This window comes from Trichomonas vaginalis, chromosome IV (assembly GCF_026262505.1).
Source record: "Trichomonas vaginalis G3 chromosome IV, whole genome shotgun sequence".
Classification (NCBI taxonomy): domain Eukaryota; phylum Parabasalia; order Trichomonadida; family Trichomonadidae; genus Trichomonas; species Trichomonas vaginalis.
In genome coordinates, this window is record NC_067206.1 from 1031907 (window position 1) to 1050559 (window position 18653).

General features: G+C 33.4%; 6 protein-coding genes and 7 pseudogenes across 13 annotated transcripts, besides 14 other annotated features; 7 read left to right on the forward strand and 6 right to left on the reverse strand.

Annotated features, from left to right (window-relative positions):
• Positions 1 to 2151: part of a mobile genetic element that runs on past the window's edge.
• On the forward strand, positions 175 to 750 carry TVAGG3_0006170 (uncharacterized protein; the record flags this gene model as incomplete). Its single annotated transcript, XM_051219786.1, has 1 exon — positions 175 to 750. One exon carries the CDS (start codon positions 175 to 177, stop codon positions 748 to 750), a length of 576 nt encoding a protein of 191 aa, XP_051104772.1.
• TVAGG3_0006180 (uncharacterized protein) lies at positions 751 to 975 on the forward strand (the record flags this gene model as incomplete). Its single annotated transcript, XM_051219787.1, has 1 exon — positions 751 to 975. The coding sequence occupies one exon, from the start codon at positions 751 to 753 to the stop codon at positions 973 to 975; it is 225 nt and encodes a 74-aa protein (XP_051104773.1).
• Positions 976 to 1521, forward strand: TVAGG3_0006190 (protein of unknown function, DUF4107 family; the record flags this gene model as incomplete). The annotated part of the gene is made up of 1 exon (XM_051219788.1): positions 976 to 1521. The coding sequence occupies one exon, from the start codon at positions 976 to 978 to the stop codon at positions 1519 to 1521; it is 546 nt and encodes a 181-aa protein (XP_051104774.1).
• Positions 1522 to 2151: a terminal%2Cinverted (terminal inverted repeat of Maverick-1A transposon ID:TVAGG3_0005910).
• A 9-nt stretch (positions 2152 to 2160) lies between these two features.
• Positions 2161 to 2188: a terminal%2Cinverted (terminal inverted repeat of Mariner transposon ID:TVAGG3_0006200).
• Positions 2161 to 3459: a mobile genetic element.
• TVAGG3_0006210 lies at positions 2257 to 3379 on the forward strand (annotated as a pseudogene). The gene has a single exon. A coding segment is annotated over exon 1 (1123 nt).
• Positions 3432 to 3459: a terminal%2Cinverted (terminal inverted repeat of Mariner transposon ID:TVAGG3_0006200).
• Positions 3460 to 5120: 1661 nt separating this feature from the next.
• On the reverse strand, positions 5121 to 5376 carry TVAGG3_0006220 (annotated as a pseudogene). Its single transcript has one exon. A coding segment is annotated over exon 1 (256 nt).
• Positions 5377 to 5425: 49 nt separating this feature from the next.
• On the reverse strand, positions 5426 to 6159 carry TVAGG3_0006230 (annotated as a pseudogene). Its single transcript has one exon. A coding segment is annotated over exon 1 (734 nt).
• A 27-nt stretch (positions 6160 to 6186) lies between these two features.
• Positions 6187 to 6214: a terminal%2Cinverted (terminal inverted repeat of Mariner transposon ID:TVAGG3_0006240).
• Positions 6187 to 7489: a mobile genetic element.
• TVAGG3_0006250 lies at positions 6267 to 7393 on the reverse strand (annotated as a pseudogene). The gene has a single exon. A coding segment is annotated over exon 1 (1127 nt).
• Positions 7462 to 7489: a terminal%2Cinverted (terminal inverted repeat of Mariner transposon ID:TVAGG3_0006240).
• Positions 7490 to 7493: 4 nt separating this feature from the next.
• Positions 7494 to 7797: a mobile genetic element.
• A 3-nt stretch (positions 7798 to 7800) lies between these two features.
• Positions 7801 to 7837: a mobile genetic element.
• Positions 7801 to 7837: a terminal%2Cinverted (terminal inverted repeat of Banshee-A3 transposon ID:TVAGG3_0006270).
• A 527-nt stretch (positions 7838 to 8364) lies between these two features.
• Positions 8365 to 8761: a mobile genetic element.
• A 160-nt stretch (positions 8762 to 8921) lies between these two features.
• Positions 8922 to 9420: a terminal%2Cinverted (terminal inverted repeat of Maverick-1A transposon ID:TVAGG3_0006290).
• Positions 8922 to 18653: part of a mobile genetic element that runs on past the window's edge.
• TVAGG3_0006300 (uncharacterized protein) lies at positions 11199 to 11717 on the reverse strand (the record flags this gene model as incomplete). Its single annotated transcript, XM_051219789.1, has 1 exon — positions 11199 to 11717. The coding sequence occupies one exon, from the start codon at positions 11715 to 11717 to the stop codon at positions 11199 to 11201; it is 519 nt and encodes a 172-aa protein (XP_051104775.1).
• On the forward strand, positions 12225 to 12484 carry TVAGG3_0006310 (annotated as a pseudogene). Its single transcript has one exon. A coding segment is annotated over exon 1 (260 nt).
• Positions 12509 to 13011, forward strand: TVAGG3_0006320 (annotated as a pseudogene). The gene has a single exon. A coding segment is annotated over exon 1 (503 nt).
• On the reverse strand, positions 13488 to 14787 carry TVAGG3_0006330 (annotated as a pseudogene). Its single transcript has one exon. A coding segment is annotated over exon 1 (1300 nt).
• On the forward strand, positions 17346 to 17819 carry TVAGG3_0006340 (uncharacterized protein; the record flags this gene model as incomplete). The annotated part of the gene is made up of 1 exon (XM_051219790.1): positions 17346 to 17819. One exon carries the CDS (start codon positions 17346 to 17348, stop codon positions 17817 to 17819), a length of 474 nt encoding a protein of 157 aa, XP_051104776.1.
• On the reverse strand, positions 18107 to 18526 carry TVAGG3_0006350 (uncharacterized protein; the record flags this gene model as incomplete). The annotated part of the gene is made up of 1 exon (XM_051219791.1): positions 18107 to 18526. The coding sequence occupies one exon, from the start codon at positions 18524 to 18526 to the stop codon at positions 18107 to 18109; it is 420 nt and encodes a 139-aa protein (XP_051104777.1).

Here is an 18653-nt window from a genome sequence, read left to right on the forward strand (position 1 = left end):
CTGGGTAGAGTATGTAGGAGGTGAGAAAGCTATTGAAATAAGACAAGTTAGAAGTATTCCAGCAGGAAGAACAATATTATTGAAGAACTTTAATGTTTTGAGATATAATGATGAAACAAAGAAGCAAGATAGTTTCCTGTTGCTGTGTATGTGAACCTAGACACAGGAGATGACATGAAAGTTTTTAACACAAAGCTTCAAACGGTAGTGAGAGAACAACTTACTGCGGAAGGACATCCATTACCTTCAGAAGTTACCATAGCATATAATTTTGAAACAAACTCAATAGATTTTAAAGTCGTCTCTGCAAAGAAGTCAGGATTTACATTTAATGAAGCAGATGTCTATTCGAATGAAAACTTCAAAGCTATTGCATGGTTAGATAATGACGATTGCTTTAAGAAAATCTTTAAATTCAGTGACTCAACGATGTCAATAGATGACCTTCGTGGAATGTTACCATCGACGTTTACAGTAGAAGGTTCAGCAGGATTGCTTACAAGATTGTCAATTGGTGGTATTTGGTCTCGTGAGAACATTGTTATAAAATCCAGTATAAGTGAATTTGCTGAAGAATCTATATTATGTCTTTCAAACTACATGTATTCGCCGCCGAAGCATTATAGTATAACAAACTTTGTCAGTAAGTTTAACATAAGACTTGTCGAACCTTCTTCAATGAAAGATGTTGTGCTACCTAAAGATGGAAAGGATGGACTCATTATTGAGATGATTTTAATAGCATATTAAATGAGTTTGTTCTTGAAGGTCATTCATGATGAAATAACTGTTGTAGAAGATGTTAGCAATTGTTCAGACATTTTGAAGCGTATAGATGATATAAGAAAGAAGTTAGATAGACCGCAAAGCGGTGAGGGCGAAGCCCGTGAGAACGCTTATGTTTCATTGACTTTCTCCAGTAACGAGAACTTTTATGAGATAATATTGAAGAGAGATGATTTTAATATGGTGTAAATGGTGGCTTGGGCAGCTTTAGGCGCAATGGGAACAAAAGCATTAGCATTTGGAGCAAAAGCACTTGGAGCTTATGACGCAGTAAATAAAATGAGTGGAGGAAGGGTTTCGAAGACATTAGATGCAAATAAAGGGAAGATTGGAGGCTGGGTTGCAAAGAAGTTAAGATTAAATAAAATAGGGCTCATAAATAAAGCATCCAATTTGGTTGCGACTGAGTCAGAAAATGCTTTAGGAAAGGACGATGAGTTTGCAAAACACGCAAAAGACTTTAATGACCAGATGAAAGGTGAAACAATGCATTTAAATAGAGTCGATGGAACTAAAGAAAATGTTTCTTCTCCACCAGCGGTTTATCCATACGGACCTTATGGAATGTATGGAAACCCTTATGAACAACCATTTGACCCATTGACTGGTGGAAGTAATTGGTATCATTATGGACGAAGAAGAAAGACAGTCAAGTTGGAGACAGACGTGAAGAAAGCAACTAAGAAGAGTTGGAGAAAGGAAGAGAGTTATAAAGCAATGAATTCAACAGGGTGAAAAACCGGGTGAAAAAAGATGTGAGATTTCACCACTTCACCTAAATTTATTTTTGTGCTATGTTTTCATACGTGTGAGGGTGGTGAGATCATTAATTTTTAAGTTTATTTTTATATAAATGACGAAAACTATTGAGATAACAAACTACAACGGTCATGAGTTCAAGAATTTGTTCTTCGTTCCTCGTGAAAATACATTCTATCAGATACGAGGGAGAAAGGGTAAAGTTAGTTTGAGCGTTTATGAAGGAATGAAGAATGGAAAGTTTATACAAGCAATAGATACAAACGGTAAACGTGTTTCATTAGCTTTGTCAAAACTTACTAACATTTATTTTGACAGTGACTTTGACTCTGACGATTGGAGCGACAGCAGCGATACTGAAGAATATGAAGTATTGTGTGAAGCACAGCAATGGGAGGAGTTGCAATACTTTTGTAAGTGAGAACGTTTATTTTTTACAGTAGTGAAGTCGTTTGTGAAAACGTTAGTGAGGTGAAGTGGTTGGTGGCTTTGTAAATATTTAAGGTTAAGTTAGTGTTGTCGTTTGTGTTGTAAAATATACGTTAACGGTTTCGTAAAGTGTCAAATTCACATATAATGGGTAAGGAGGCGCGCAGTGCCTCCGTATGCATGATATAGGGTGTCCAAAGGTGCGTTTAGCACAGCGCTCTATATGAGACTATTAAAGGATATATATGCTGATTATAAATATATAATAAAAAATATGAATATATGTATATGATGAGTATGTTGTATTTTGGCGCCATGCCGGGATATAAAATGAATTTTGAGACAAGAGGCGGTTTCGCGGGAAATTTTGGCGGGATTTTTTCATTTTTTTAATGAATCATAAAGAAAACATCCTCGCTCTTGCAAAAAAATGCAAAGACTGTAAAAAAATCTACGAGACATTGGTAAAATGCTTCGGTATGGATGCTCCTAGCTATTCCACTGTAACGTATCATGTTAGGATGTATCACTTCATGAACAAAAAGGCGCCCATCATAAAAATTGACAAAAAATCGCCGGATCAAAGAAAAATCAAAGCAATTCTTCAAGCGCTAGATGAAGACCCAAGAGCATCACTCAGAAGGATAGAGGAGATGACAAAGATACCACGTACAACAGTCAGTTATTATCTGCACAATTATTGAACTACAAACTAGCGTATACACGTTGGGTTCCGCACAACCTTAATTCAGTTCAAAAAAAATCTAGAGTCCAATCTTCGAAAGAGCTCCTCTCTATATTGGGTGCGTATCAATCCAAGAAGTTTCGCTTTTTAGTAACAGGGGACGAGTCTTGGTTTCAATATGCAACAGAAGCCAAAATCATGTGGATCCCGAAGGATGAAAATCCGCAAACATTCCCGAAGAAAAAAATTGACACACCAATGATGATGTTGTCGGTTTTTTGGGGCGTGAATGGCATCATCGCAATTGATATTCTTCAAAACCTAATACGATGAATGCTCAGTATCTAATTGACAATGTTCTTACGCAAATTATCAATTCTGATGAGTTTGAGAAATCCAAACAACAAAAACAAAAGTTTGCAATTCATTTTGATAATTCAAGAGTTCACAAAAGTCATAAGGTAATGAATTACTTGGTGGAAAAAATGTCAAAGTTGTTCCAAACCCAATTTATTCACCTGATATTGCACCCTCTGACTTTTATTTATTCGGCACGCTAAAAAGAGAGCTGAAGGACGCGAATTCGCGAGTCCAGATGATCTTGAAAATTTTGTAAGAGAGCAATTTGAGCAATTTTCTCATGATGATTTAAAGCGTGTCTTTCAAGCCTGGATCGATCGCTGCGAACGCGTGATTGAATCCAATGGTGGTTATATTTAAATAAACTTTATATATATGTAACTTGTTTATTTCTATTCGCAGTATTCAGGTTTGTGCTAAACACACCTTTGGACACCCTATATGTATACTAACTGTAACCTCGTTGGGAATTGTTCAAGCAAAGCGTAGGTAGTTAAGGTCGAGTAAGAGTTCTTCTTAAATCTTTCACTGAATGAGTAGGTGTTGGAAGAACTGTTCTCTAAAGCGATACAGTTGCGCTACATGTTTGTCAACTTGTCTAGAAATAAATATATCATTTGTTTTATACGTTTTTTCGTAATAAATCTATTTGTATTTGTTGTATTTGAGTATGAAGATAACAAAAACTACGGCATAAGACGCAGTACACTGGGCTTCGTTGCCATTTTATTTACCATGTTAAGAATAAACTTAACAGACATGCTTTGTTTTCGACGAAGCCATCTAAAATAACGTACATCTAAATAAAACTAAAAAACTGTAAAATTTATTTATTTGATAGTATACTTCAAATTATGCACTATACCTTCTAGAATTCTATAACACTCTTTGCATATAATTTTTTTAAAAAAAGTTATATCTCGACAAAAATATGATTTATCAATTGGGTCAATCATAATTTCAACATCTTTATTGCAATAATGAATAAAATATTCTAATCTATTCTTAAAGTTTTTAGCATCATTGAGATATATTTGATAATCACTATCTGATATAGTTTCTTGAGTTAATGCTGAATAAAATGAATCTTGAGTGAATGGTTCCACTTTATATAATTCTTCTTCGTAATTTTCCCACGTGATGAATTGATAAGGGAAAAAGGATTTAACACGTGATTTATTGTTTCCGAAATCTTGAGTGAATTGGTCTAATGTCCCACCCGCTATATAATTTCTGATGTCAATAAATCTCAATTCATATGGAACGTTTGTTTTCTTTACAATGATTTGCTTAAATTGTGAAGCTGAACCCAGCATTGATTTTATTTTCCATTTTGCAGTATTTAAATCACGAAGAATTAAATTTAAATCAAACTTTCCCGAATTAAAACCTATGATATTCACTTTATTGAATTCCTCATCTAGAAGTTCTTTAAATGCTTCCTTCTGTTTTTCATTTAATGTATGGGACAAAGTCCCCGCCGTTTGCGGCTTCATTAATTCTTCATATTGTTCAATATTTGATTTAGCAACTAATGAACAGGTTGAAAATAAAAACTCAATCCAATCAGAAATAAAAGAATCACTCGAAGTTAAGCAAAAATTCCTCGTATACGTTTTATCATTTAATTTAACCGTTGATGATACCATGAATGGTTTTAAGTAAGCGTTCAAAGTTGCACACTCAGAAAGTTGTAATTCTTCTTTAGTCTCTAATGTTTCGAAGTCAAAAGTAATATAATATCTTGTCGGTTTATAATATTTCTGCAAATTGTGAGCTAATAACCACTGATATATCTTCTGTTTCGTAATATGTGGTGCATATGGTTGCTGGGTCTTTTGCAATTGAACGTCTTGAATTAATCTTCCATTATTTTCTTTACATTTCTCACAATGCTTTAAAAATCTTCTTTGGTTTTTTCTTTCTGGATCATCGGATAGAATAAACTTCTTCTTTACAATATGGACAAACTTTATAGCCGTGAGTGCTTCAACGTCTGTTATTCTGTCAGCGTGAAGTTTTCCACATGGACTCTGTGTTAATAAAATATTTACTGTTTCAAATTCTGGATCTATCATTATTGATTCCACTAATGGAAAGTCTACCTTATTTATGTCCACGTCTTCTGGTTGAGGATCACAATAATAGAAATCAATATTAACATTTAACATTCTCGCTAATCTCTCACTTTCTGATGAAATGTCAAACCCTTCATATGCATCTATTGCTTCATTTAAATAGCTTCTACGAGTTTTAGGATTAACACCATCAGGAATGTTATAGAAGCGTTTAAATAACCTTCTACCTTCTGCTCTAATTTGATTATCATTCATTTTAGCTGTTCCGTTTTTGTTCATTTATGTAAGAATAAAAAATTAAAAAATAAATAAAAATAAAGTTTATTTTTTACAGCCCATAAAATGAATTAAGAACACATAAATTTTTATCATCTGCGACGTGACGAATACATTTTAATTTACTCAAGAATGCGTATCCTGACACATTAAATCTAATTCCTGTCTTATTTAATTTCACAACTTTGAAAAGGAATGTATGAATAGCTATAAAATGATGAGAAGATGTTTTATGGGTTGCTTCCATTTTTTCTGAAATAAATGAATAAATATAATGTTTATAAGTTTTCATATCTTTTATGTTCTTAATAACGAATGGTATAGACCTTTCAACTTCGTCTTCCTTCGGTGCTGTTCTTTCATATGAAACATTATTGGTATCTTCAATAATGAAACCACAATCACACAAAATTTTATAGTTCCAATGGTTTCTTTTGATATTTTATCTAATAAATCAAAAACTTTATCAACACCTGTGCATTTATTTAAATAATAATTTGTGTAAATATCATGATCTTCTTTCTTAATCGTATTAGTTGCATATGTCACGTTTTTAAGAGCTTTTTTGAATTTTTCGGAATCTAAAGGTGGTGAAAGTAAGATACAAGGGTATTCTTCATTATCAATAAATTGTAACTTATGTTTACGAATAAATTTAGTACCTTCTTCTGAAAGTGTTTCGTCTATTTCACCATCTAATAAATTTTGTGTTGATTCTGAGACATAATTTTTATATCTTTCTTCATGAGATTTCTGTACTTCTGATTCTGAAGCTGGGATATTCATTAAACCCTCTACTTCATTTTCATTATATAGGGTGTCCAAAGGTGTGTTTAGCACAAACCTGAATACTGCGAATAGAAATAAACAAGTTACATATATATAAAGTTTATTTAAATATAACCACCATTGGATTCAATCACGCGTTCGCAGCGATCGATCCAGGCTTGAAAGACACGCTTTAAATCATCATGAGAAAATTGCTCAAATTGCTCTCTTACAAAATTTTCAAGATCATCTGGACTCGCGAATTCGCGTCCTTCAGCTCTCTTTTTTAGCGTGCCGAATAAATAAAAGTCAGAGGGTGCAATATCAGGTGAATAAATTGGGTTTGGAACAACTTTGACATTGTTTTCCACCAAGTAATTCATTACCTTATGACTTTTGTGAACTCTTGAATTATCAAAATGAATTGCAAACTTTTGTTTTTGTTGTTTGGATTTCTCAAACTCATCAGAATTGATAATTTGCGTAAGAACATTGTCAATTAGATACTGAGCATTCATCGTATTAGGTTTTTGAAGAATATCAATTGCGATGATGCCATTCACGCCCCAAAAAACCGACAACATCATCATTGGTGTGTCAATTTTTTTCTTCGGGAATGTTTGCGGATTTTCATCCTTCGGGATCCACATGATTTTGGCTTCTGTTGCATATTGAAACCAAGACTCGTCCCCTGTTACTAAAAAGCGAAACTTCTTGGATTGATACGCACCCAATATAGAGAGGAGCTCTTTCGAAGATTGGACTCTAGATTTTTTTTGAACTGAATTAAGGTTGTGCGGAACCCAACGTGTATACGCTAGTTTGTAGTTCAAATAATTGTGCAGATAATAACTGACTGTTGTACGTGGTATCTTTGTCATCTCCTCTATCCTTCTGAGTGATGCTCTTGGGTCTTCATCTAGCGCTTGAAGAATTGCTTTGATTTTTCTTTGATCCGGCGATTTTTTGTCAATTTTTATGATGGGCGCCTTTTTGTTCATGAAGTGATACATCCTAACATGATACGTTACAGTGGAATAGCTAGGAGCATCCATACCGAAGCATTTTACCAATGTCTCGTAGATTTTTTTACAGTCTTTGCATTTTTTTGCAAGAGCGAGGATGTTTTCTTTATGATTCATTAAAAAAATGAAAAAATCCCGCCAAAATTTCCCGCGAAACCGCCTCTTGTCTCAAAATTCATTTTATATCCCGGCATGGCGCCAAAATACAACATACTCATCATATACATATATTCATATTTTTTATTATATATTTATAATCAGCATATATATCCTTTAATAGTCTCATATAGAGCGCTGTGCTAAACGCACCTTTGGACACCCTATATTTTTCAACTTCTCTTAATTCCTTAATTTTTTCATCTATTTCATCTCTTATTTTTTTCAGTCTTTCAATTTCATTGTATTCATCATCTTTAATCCGTTCTTCATAATATTCAGGGAAAACATCAGGTTCTTTAGGTTTTTCTTCTTCAGATGTGGGATATAAGAAATTTATAACATCATCTTTATTCATTTTTCCATCATAATCTAAATCATTTAATAACTCGGCAAATTTTTGACAATTTCTTAAATAATATTTATTAACTTCATAACCTACCTCCTCTAATATATCCTTTATTTCCTCGTTTGTGTGTAATAAACAGAAATTCATCAAAAGTGACAGCTCTCAATTTTTTGACATTTGTAAATTCTAAATTGAATGAGAAAAATGAAATAATACTAAGCATAATACAATATTCTAGATTTAATTATAATTAGGAAAAAGTTAGTTTTGAGAGTACTTTTCATAGGCATATAGAATGAAATCTTCTGAAAAATAATATCACATAAACTCATATTATTTTCTAATATATAACTATTTTATATAAAAATCAAATTCAATGATCTTAAAAGCGAAGGATAAACCTCAAAAATTACGAATATAATGAGTGGGAATATAATGCTTATCTATCATAAAACCATATGAAATATCAATTTTTGCTTTACGCCTAATTTTTGACGACAATTAGCAAAAAATGTTAAATGTTAACACTCAGTCCATTTGAATATGAAAAATAAAATTGACTTTGATTAAATGTTTTTATTTATCATGCAATTCTTCTTGCGACCAAAGATTTGAATAAAAGTTCAAAAAATAAGATAGCTTAAAAAATAATATACGGTAGTGTTTACTAATAGATGAATAGTATATAAATTCGAGTAGGTGACAAAAGTGCATACTCTTAAATTAACCTTAAATGTTGATTTTTCGATATTTTCGGTATTAACCTTATTGTAAATTTTTCCGGTGATAAATTTATCACACTGAGGTTATTTTTCCGGTGAGATTTTTAACCTTGATTTAATGAAATTAATATATATAAATTTTATTATTTTTAATTTCGAATGAGTATAATAAAATATTTTTTATGTGTTTTTGTTTTTGATGTGATTTGAATTTTGTTAACTCTTTTCAAAATCACTTCATTTTTATGATTTCGGTGGACTTAGAGGAGCTTATTGCTTTTGGTATTAAACAGGAAGTCAAGGGCGGTGTCCCATACAGAAGAAGAACGGGATCTCCAAAGCAATATGTCACTTATTCATGTTCGTATAGTTAGTATACATAACTTGGGTACGGCGGCACTGCGTTCCACCTTACCCAACTTAACCTTAAATATTTACAAAATCATCTGACACATAAATGACTTCACTAATGACTTCACTAACGACTTCGCTAATGAAAAAATAAACGTTCTCACTAACGTTCCCACTAATGTTCTCATTTACAAAAGTATTGCAGCGCTTCCCATTGCTGTGCTTCACACAATAGTTCATATTCTTCAGTATCGCTGCTGTCACTCCAATCGTCAGAGTCAAAGTCACTGTCAAAATAAATGTTAGTAAGTTTTGACAAAGCTAATGAAACACGCTTACCGTTTGTATCTATTGCTTTTATATATCTCCCATTATGTTTGTTGTCATAAACGCTCAAACTAACTTTACCCTTTCTCCCTCGTATCTGATAGAATGTATTTTCACGAGGAACGAAGAACAAATTCTTGAACTCATGACCGTTGTAGTTTGTTATCTCAATAGTTTTCGTCATTTATATAAAAATAAAATAAAAAATGAACTTAAAATAAATGATCTCACCACCCTCACACGTATGAAAACATAGCACAAAAATAAATTTAGGTGAAGTGGTGAGATCTCACCTCTTTTTCACCTCTTTTTCACCCACTTGAATTCATTGCTTTATAACTCTTCCTTTCTCCAACTCTTCTAACTCTTCTTAAGTTCAGCAATGTTGTCCTCATGAAGTTTAATCTTTCTCAAAATTCCTTCTTTATCTAATGGTTGCTTTATCTTTCTAAACTGAACTCTACCATCCTTCATAGTATGAATGTAAAAACCTTCTGGAATAGTTCCTGATTTAATGTATCTACCAAAAACTTTTGTTTCATTGCTTCAGTGACTTTAGTCGTCATTTCAATCAAATAAAATTTTAATATTAAATAAAAATAACGTTATTTTTCAGTAAGGAAACGCAGAGTTTTACGATTTATTGAGGAGTAGGTTCTGTTTAAATGTTGGAGTCGTTTAGGAGTTGACTTTTGAACAGGAGTTTGTACTTCCATAGGTTCAGGATCATTGAAGTTGTTTGTGAAGCGTTGGTTTTGGCGAAGGTTTGAGTTGTTTAACTTCAGCTACTTCAGTATTATTTACAACATTTGCTTTATTTCTTTTCAACATCATTACTGCTACTGCTGTAGCTAGCAAACCTAGTGGGAGACCATATCTTATATAAGGACTTGACCAAATGCTATTTTTGACAGGAGCGGTGAACACCTAACCTTGGTGAGACTGCTCTTTGCCATTGTGCAGCTCGTAAGAAATATTCAATAGGTGCTCCATATCGTTTTGGTAAAGTTTGTTTCATAGATGGTGAAGGTTCACGAGAGCTGATGAAGAACTCATTTATAAGCTTTAAAAATAAACGTTCATCCTTTATTCTTCACTGTCGTCAGTGCTAAGTTATAGTCGTCAAGTCTTATTATTGGTATGCCTGACTGTCTTACTTGTATTGCAAAGCAACAATCCCTCATAAATCCAATAAGTGGCTTTGGTACGTTTTCAGTTGCTAGTTCAATAGGTCCTTTAACAGACAATTTGTATGTTATTGAGCAGTAGATGTTTGACCTTGCTGGAAGCAAAAGTCCACTTCTGTTGGAAAACCACATAAGAAATGTGGTTGTCATAGCTATCCCATTTATGTTCCACACTACCATCATCACCAATGACCTCATAACATCTTCATTAAATCCAATCATATCATTGTTTGTATTGCAAGCGTTCGCAACCATTTCATAAAATACAGGTCCATATGATTTTCAGGTTCTGCAGGCATATTTCCATAAGCTCCCATGGAAAGCTGAAGATATTTAACTTAGGTTCTCAAAATTAACATAATAGTTGTCTTTCTTTCTAAATAGTGCCCAAATACTTTACATTAATAGGCGTATAAGCTGCTGTAAATGTTGCACTTGAACTATCTGTATTCTTTGAGAATGAACCGTCCATAGGAATCCAATCCATAACTTTAACAGGAAAACATAAAGCCTCGTTTGTATAATTTCTACAAGTTCTGTATAAATGTTAGGGTCTAAAGAGAATGACTTTGGATGAATGAAACATTCATTAAAATCCATCTTTGTTCGAAATAGTTGCTGGGTTACAGTGTAATAGTAACTGTTCCACTAGCTTCTATTGCCTTCGTTATCATAGTGAATGGTTCATTCCATGGAACAAATTTATTTGTCGGGGATTTGAATCTGAAGCAAATGCAACTTTAAGAGTTGGATTGAAAGCAATGATATCATTTACAGATATAGATGTGCATTGTAAGGCGCTCGCTACTGAACTTTACTTAAGCTGAATGTTTCCTGCAAAAGCTGGAATAAATCTTATAGCTTCTAATGGTAAAAATTTCTAACAGGAATTCTTAAACGAAGCTTAAAATCAAATGATTTTCCTGCTGTAATTGGACCACTAACAATTTGTCCTTCTGCATGTTCCCGAATGACTCCATACATCTTCATGTCGAGTCTTTGAGAAAACATCTACTTTCTTTATTTGTTCGGTAGTTTGTGAGTTTGAAGTTATATATGCTTCTTCTCTTGCGTTGTCTTGAGAATATACGATACGACCATTTGCAAGGATTTGATATCCAGCAACTGCATAGAAAGCGTCATCGAAACCAATCCAAAATCCTGGTGGGTTTGTTTTATTGGAACCTGAACCAATTTCTTTATCTACAATAAATTGACCTTCCATTTTATACGTAATGAATGTATTGTAAAGGTCCAACATATTTTCACCAGGAGGTGAGAGATTGAATGTTACCCATGTGTTATCTTTAGCAGTTCCAGGTTGTGATGGAATCTTTGCGTCAGAATATTTTCTATTAGTGTCACCAATTTGAACTGCATTGTCTATGATATCGAAATATGAGCGAATCTGATGAATATGCTCTGCTGGAGTAAATTCGTTTAACTGTTCGTTCTGCATGTATTTACTTCGGATAAAAATATCTATTTACTTCATTATTCTCACTCTTCTTCTTGGCATTCGTGGTGGAAGTTGTTTCTTGACATTTTCAATGAACTGTACATTCTCTTTTGTCTCAACTTCTTTCACTGGCGGGTCAGGATTCTTTGACTCGGTTTGTTTTTCAATGAAATTCACGAACTTTGCAATAAGCTCTTGGTTCGTTATTGAAAGAACATCTGGCTTCTTTTCTTCTGGTTCTATTGACTTTTCAGTTTGAATAGAAGGTTTTATATGGGCTTCGTGGACTTCACCCTTGCCATACACCTTAATGTTGTCGCTTTCTGCATTCGCTAATGGAACCTTTCTTTTTCTTACGTATATTTTACCATCTTTACTCTGACTTACGTAATAGAAAGGATGTTGTATTCCTCTTGCGTCATTTAATATAATAGACTCTCGCTCTGATTTTGACAAGCTCATTTTACATCGGTTAAAGTTTTAATTTTGTTTTTTATCTGCAGTCAAATGACTCAGACAAGCCCTACGGACAAGACCCAAGGGGTCATAGATGTTGAAGCATTGAAGAAAGAAATTCGTGAGCAAATTTTATCCGAACTGAAGGAACAAAAACAAGAACAAAAGCCAGAGAGACCAAAGAGAAAACTTAGTGAAAAACAACTTGCTGCATTAGCTGCTGGAAGACAAAGAACCCAAGACTACTGGCGAAAAAAGCTAGAGAAGAAGCTGAAGCAAAAGCTAAAGAAGCTGAAGCAAAGAAAGAGTAAATGGTTTATTTTTATCCGAATTAAATGTATAGACAAATACCTTTATCTGTTGCGTTCAGTAGTGAAAACCCTGACGTCAAAATAAAGGGGAACAGAGTAACGTTTAAGTTTCCAACAGACTGGATTGTGAACATAAATGAAGAAAAATATATTGGCATAACAAATATGTATATAACACGTGCATTTAGGAAAGTTGACTTTATACTTCAAGTCGAGATAGAAAATGACGAACAGTCTTTAAGCGCCCAAAACATTCACATATACAAATACTTTAAAGACGATACAACATTGTTGCAATGTATGATTTCATTTAATGAAATGTTCGAGAAAAAGTTTAACATTGAAGTACAAACTTTACAGCCTTTACGTGAGTTTCTTGCACAACTGAAAGAAGAAGGTAGTCAGCCACAACTTATAGACTTTCATTATGAATTTAATGAAAATGAAGATGGAACTCATGACTGTCAGTTTGTTATATATTCACCATTCAATGAAGTAGCTAAAGAAAGAAAATCCATTACGTATAAGGTTTCAAATCTCTGAACCAAGTGATGATTTCAAAATGTTTTCAATTATGATGCAATGCTTCCGAGGAAAAATGAATTTTCAAAGATTGTAACACCTGGCGTTTGGGATAGAAAGCAAGCTATATTATATTCAAACTTAAGTAAGGGAGTTGAAAATGAGTTCATTGGTCATACAAGAACTTCACCACTTCCTAACCCTAAATACTATAAATTAACTGGCTTCAATCGTGAGTTTTGGATAGACATGTTCTCCACTCATGACCATAACTGCCCAGTGTTCTTACCTCCAGACCATAAGGACTGTCTCTACATTGAAGCACAACTCTTAAACTCTACAATAGCTGTATTGTAAAATCTACGCTAGTTTTATTTTTATCACGAATGACCTCATTGCTGACAAAAATAAATGACCTCATTCATGACCTCATTGCTGACCTCATTCATGACCTCATTGCTGACAAAAATAAATGACTTCAGAACTTCAACTTACGAATAAAGCTTGTTTTAGTCGTTATTGAAGTTAAACTTTTCCAAAGCAGGTGTAGCAGACTTACAAAGTCGAATCAATCTCTTGACCATCATGAAGTGCTTTGTAAAGTTTCATTAAACTGAACTCAGAGTCTTTGTCATATGTTCCAACAGGTATGTGAATGTTCTTATCTTCATTGTAATAGCATTGTATAGCTTCAGGAAACATTTCATTAGCTGTTAAAGCAAGAACGTCTTGTTTTACACCTTTACAACGTGCATGGAATGCAACTTCATTTAAATCATTCGTGAGTAAGTCTATGTAGGTCTTCTTTCCACAAAATATTGACTTGTATGCTAAACTTTGTTTTCCAGGTGTTATTTCTGCGAAGTCAGAATGGAACTGACCAAGGTTCTTTCCTATAAGTTCTCTACCGTATCTCTTCTTAAACTCTGCTGCAAGCTTTGGTATGTCTTCATTGAAAATATGCATGCTATCACAGTCCTGGTAAAATATTTGAAGTCCCATATCTTCAGCAGTACAGAATACTTCATTCATAATACGTTTTGACATAGACAGAATGTTAACACCAAGTGGACAGAAGTTAAAGTGTCTGCAAATGCTTTTCGTTAGCTTGAAAATAGTTTTATCTGAACCATCCAAACCTTCGAACTTCACTATATGGTTGTAGTTTCTGATGGCATATCTTATAGCATCTTTGTCATTTACTATGGTTATTTTTGACTCAATAGGAGATAGAATAGTTTTGCCATAAATACTGTTCAGAATGAGCTTTATATTTTCTTGCAAAGGATTTCCTTCTTTCTTATACTTTAACCTTAACTCAAACAACTTCTTTACTTCATCTCTTATTCTAATATCTCTGTTTCCATCGTAATAGTATCCTTGCAACACTTCACATTTGACACCTTGATATTTTATGAGGTCTTGTAATGTTATATGGTCAACATACATGAGACAGCAAGTGTTTGAACTTCTGGGAACGTTAAGTTCTGGATTTAGTTCAGGGTCACAAACTATTAAAGGAAAGTGTCTATGTATTCCAATCTCTGTTATCTTAATGAGAACAAAGAAGCCAGACATAAACTTTTCACCAATGGGTTCCTTTTGGTCGTCATCGAATAAATGTCTCATGAGATACTCTGTGCTTAACATTTCTTTCTTCAAAACTTTTGGAATTCCTTCTAAAGTATAAAGTCTTGCTATAGCTGAGGATATAATGAAACAGCATCGAAGTCAGCAATGAGTTTCTTTTCGCTCTTTTGTTTCATGTTATCTGACAGCATACATCTTCCACCTTGAATACAGCGTGAAATAAATTCTCTTGGTTTATTTGAGAGGTCATATAAATTTCCATTCGGGAAGTACACTCTGTTCTCAAACAATTTGTTAGCAATTGAACAAATACTAACGTAGTCATAAACGTTTAAATCAAACTCTTTCAATATGTCATTGCGGAACTTAACAAAACCTTCTCTTAAAATTCTTACATCTTGTTTGCAATAAAATGTGCTATACTTTTCTAAGTCGAAATGGTTTTCATCTATTCTGCAACCTTTGATGGAATCTATGTTTTTCATAAATGTATCTGCATCCTGGATAAACTTACATGCTTCAGAAATGACACCAGTTCTGTTGTCATTTGCTAACAAAACACTGCTGTAGTAGTTATATGGAAATACTTCTTTCGGTCCTGTTTGTAAGTTAAACATAGCAGGAAATAGTTTAAGCTTCTTATTTATAACACTGTAAGAGTCTTTTATAATAATTGCCCGTCCTTTATATAAGCCAGTTATTTGCATTGTTCGTGAACCTTTAATGATGGGAGTTCCTTTCACTTCTGTCATGTGTCTTAAGATGAAGTTTATATCATAACTGAGGTTATGGAAATATATTAAACTCTTGTCAGGAAGTCGTTCCAAAAATTCTGTTGCACAGTTCTGACCCCAAATGCTTTCACTCACTGAACCATCTTCACTGTCATAACAGATGTTAAAAGCTTTATGAAAGCCATCGGTACTACACTCAAAGTCAGCAAAGAAAACGTGCTCAGGAATGAACTTGCACTTATTTTTATTTACTTCTTTTGACTCTGCTTTCTTCTTCAGTTGTACACAATACTTTGGAGCATATGTCAAATCTTTAAATGGTGCAAGGTTCTGTTTATATAAGTCAGTCGTATATGTGAAAAGTTCTCCATAAGAAATAGGTTCGAAATATTTGCACTCCCACAATGTTTTCATAACATCCCATAGCGGTGTAGTTCTATCCATGCGAACAATGTATTTACCATCTCTCATTGTATATATTTTCATCTGTTTCTCAATGTTCATTCCACCACACTCCTTCAAGATTTCTATATAGTTGCGAATGAAATATGTTGTCATTGGTAATCTTTCGTTTAGCATGTAGTGGTCTTCAACAAGAAGTAAGTCAATAGTTCGAACAGTTTTACATTCTTTTGGTATGTATCTCTTTATTTCATTATGTCTTGAGTCATTGAAGTAACCAATGGTAACATTAAATGCTATACCTGTTGAATCGGAAATTTCTTGTACTTTACTTTGAGGAAAGTCTCTAACACGAATGACTTCTCTCATGTGGTCAATAGTTCTCCATCTACTCCAGCCTGAATGCAAGCATAAACGAAACAATTGTCTTCTGTCATAAGTGTTGCAGTTCTTTTGTTCAGTTCATTGAAGATTTGGTAGCGTTCAAGATTTATAGGTAATGTGCAAAGATACTTCCAGAACTGACCGCTTCTCTTCTTATAAAACTTCTTTTCACCATTATCTTTCCAAAAGCTTTCTATAAGTGCTGGGTTTCCTGTTTGCTTAAGAGCTTCCAAAATGGCTTTCTGGTCATTTGTCAGTGTGCTTTCATCTCTATATGGTCTCTTTTTTGGTTTGCCTTTCTTTACATCTGACATCGTTAAGCCTTCATATTCTGTTAAATCATACATCTTTATTTCGGTAAGATTCTTTATGTTTGTCAAGAAGAAGTCATAGTGCATTTCAACAATACCTGCAGCATTTGCTTCTATCTCTGATATAAAGTTCTCCTTCAAGAGCTGATGTAGTAATGTTCCAATATTATTGAGGTTTAACGTAGAACATTCATACTTTCCACCAAGTTTATAACATACCATCCATCTCTGTTGTGAGTTTATTTTAATTTCTCTAAGAGTCTCATGAAAACCTTACCGAAATGTTTGTGTAAGTAGTCTCTGTTTGGTTCATCTAAAGCTTCGATGTTAAAGTCAATGAGTCTATTGCCTGACTTCACATTTCTCTTCCTATTCTCTTCATCTTTCTTTAACCATCTCTCACCTTCTTTTGGTTTGTCGTCAATGGAACGAATGACATCGTTAGCTTTGCGAACTTGTTCTATAGCGCTCTTAAACATCTCTCTTCTCTGTTGTTTCAGTGTGTCGTCTCTTCTTCTTGTTTCACCAACGTTTGCATTTGTTATGTCAAACATTTCTCTTCTTACTTCATGAGGTACTGAACGTCTATGATATAAGTCAATAGCAACGTCATTTAAAGGAAATGCTATTGCATGGACTTCGTCCTCGCCGCGTTGCGGCTTTATGAACTCATGAATTCTATCATAACTTATTGCACCATTATAGTCTTTAATGAAGTCAGTGAGTGCTTTTTTGTTTGTTGCGTAATGCTTTGCAACATCTATGTTAGCTTCTGTAAGAAGTTGTTTTATTTCCGAGTGTTCTAACTTAGACAACTTCCGATACATCTTTAGTAGGAAATAAAAAAAATATTTTTTGAAAAAATTAGATTAGATTTTTTTAAGTTATTTTTCAAAATAATTTAATATTTTTATTATAATGAAACACATGCAAGATTGCAAGTTCTTTTCATACAATGCTCTCGCTAATGCCATCAAGAATGAGTTCAATAATGCTTCAAATGTTAATGTTATCTTTAACAAGAAGTTTGTGAAAGAATCTAAGTTCGGTCAGTATGTCAGACCATTAGCTATCGTCATTGACCGCAAACGTTATACTTCACAAGAGTTAGCAGTAGTTTTGAAACAAAAGAGTTTCTTCGTGAATGTCAAAGATACTCATTATACTGTCATAAAGAACTCTAACATTGACTTCTTCAGTATTGCTATGAATCTTTCCGAACAGAAAGAATATAAGAAGGGTGAAACAAATGTGAAATATTATCCTTCATCTCTGAAGACAATAACGAACAAAAATGTTATACAGAAATTCTTACCAAAGGTTGAAGAAGCTTCTATTGACATTGACGAAGGAAGTGAAATGGTTGAAGAAATAGACCCTGAAGCTATTTAAGCAAAAATATATTTTTGGTTAGTCTTCATATCGATATTTTACAACAATTCCCCAATGTATAAACTTTTCATACGCTTTTTCATAAGCTTTATATACCTTCAGAAATTTTGCATAATCTTTAGAAGCATTTAGATATTGTTTAAATGCTTTGTATGTCTTCAGAAATTTTGCATAATCTTTTACATGTTGTTCGTTCTCTTCTTCTGTCATGAGTTCCGAATATTCTAAATTCATGTTCTTTCATATGAGATAAAATTTTATAAAAAAAATAAAATTAGCTTAGATTTTCATTCTTCCTCTTTGAAGTTATCGAAATATTCTGTTATTTTTTCCTTCAGTAATGGTAAGTCTTCTTTGAATGTAAGTATTGTGCAACCTTTGATGTCATAGTGTGTTTGAGGAAGAGTACTTTTGACAATTTCCTTTATTTGCTCATTCGGTGTCATTGAAATCGGTAAGTTTTCACGATAGAACCAGTTTCTGTCAGATTTATATATCTTAGCGAGGTCGTAAAAGCTTTTGTTGTTTCTTCTGACTAAATGCAACATAACCATATCTTTATCTTCTTCATTTTCCATCTCTTCAGTATATATCATATACTTATAACTCTTTTCCTTTCCTTTTGGTACTGAACGCGGTATTCTTTTCTGTATGCTTTTGTCTTTGGATTCAATGACTTCATCTTTTGCTTGAAGTTTCTTTTCCATCTCTCCACGTTCTTGTCTGTGAATTTCGTCAAGAAGTTTACAAACATACCAAGCATAACGAGGTGAAGCCCACATTGCTACAGCATTTACGAGAAGTCTATGAACATAATATCCTCTCAAACCGTTT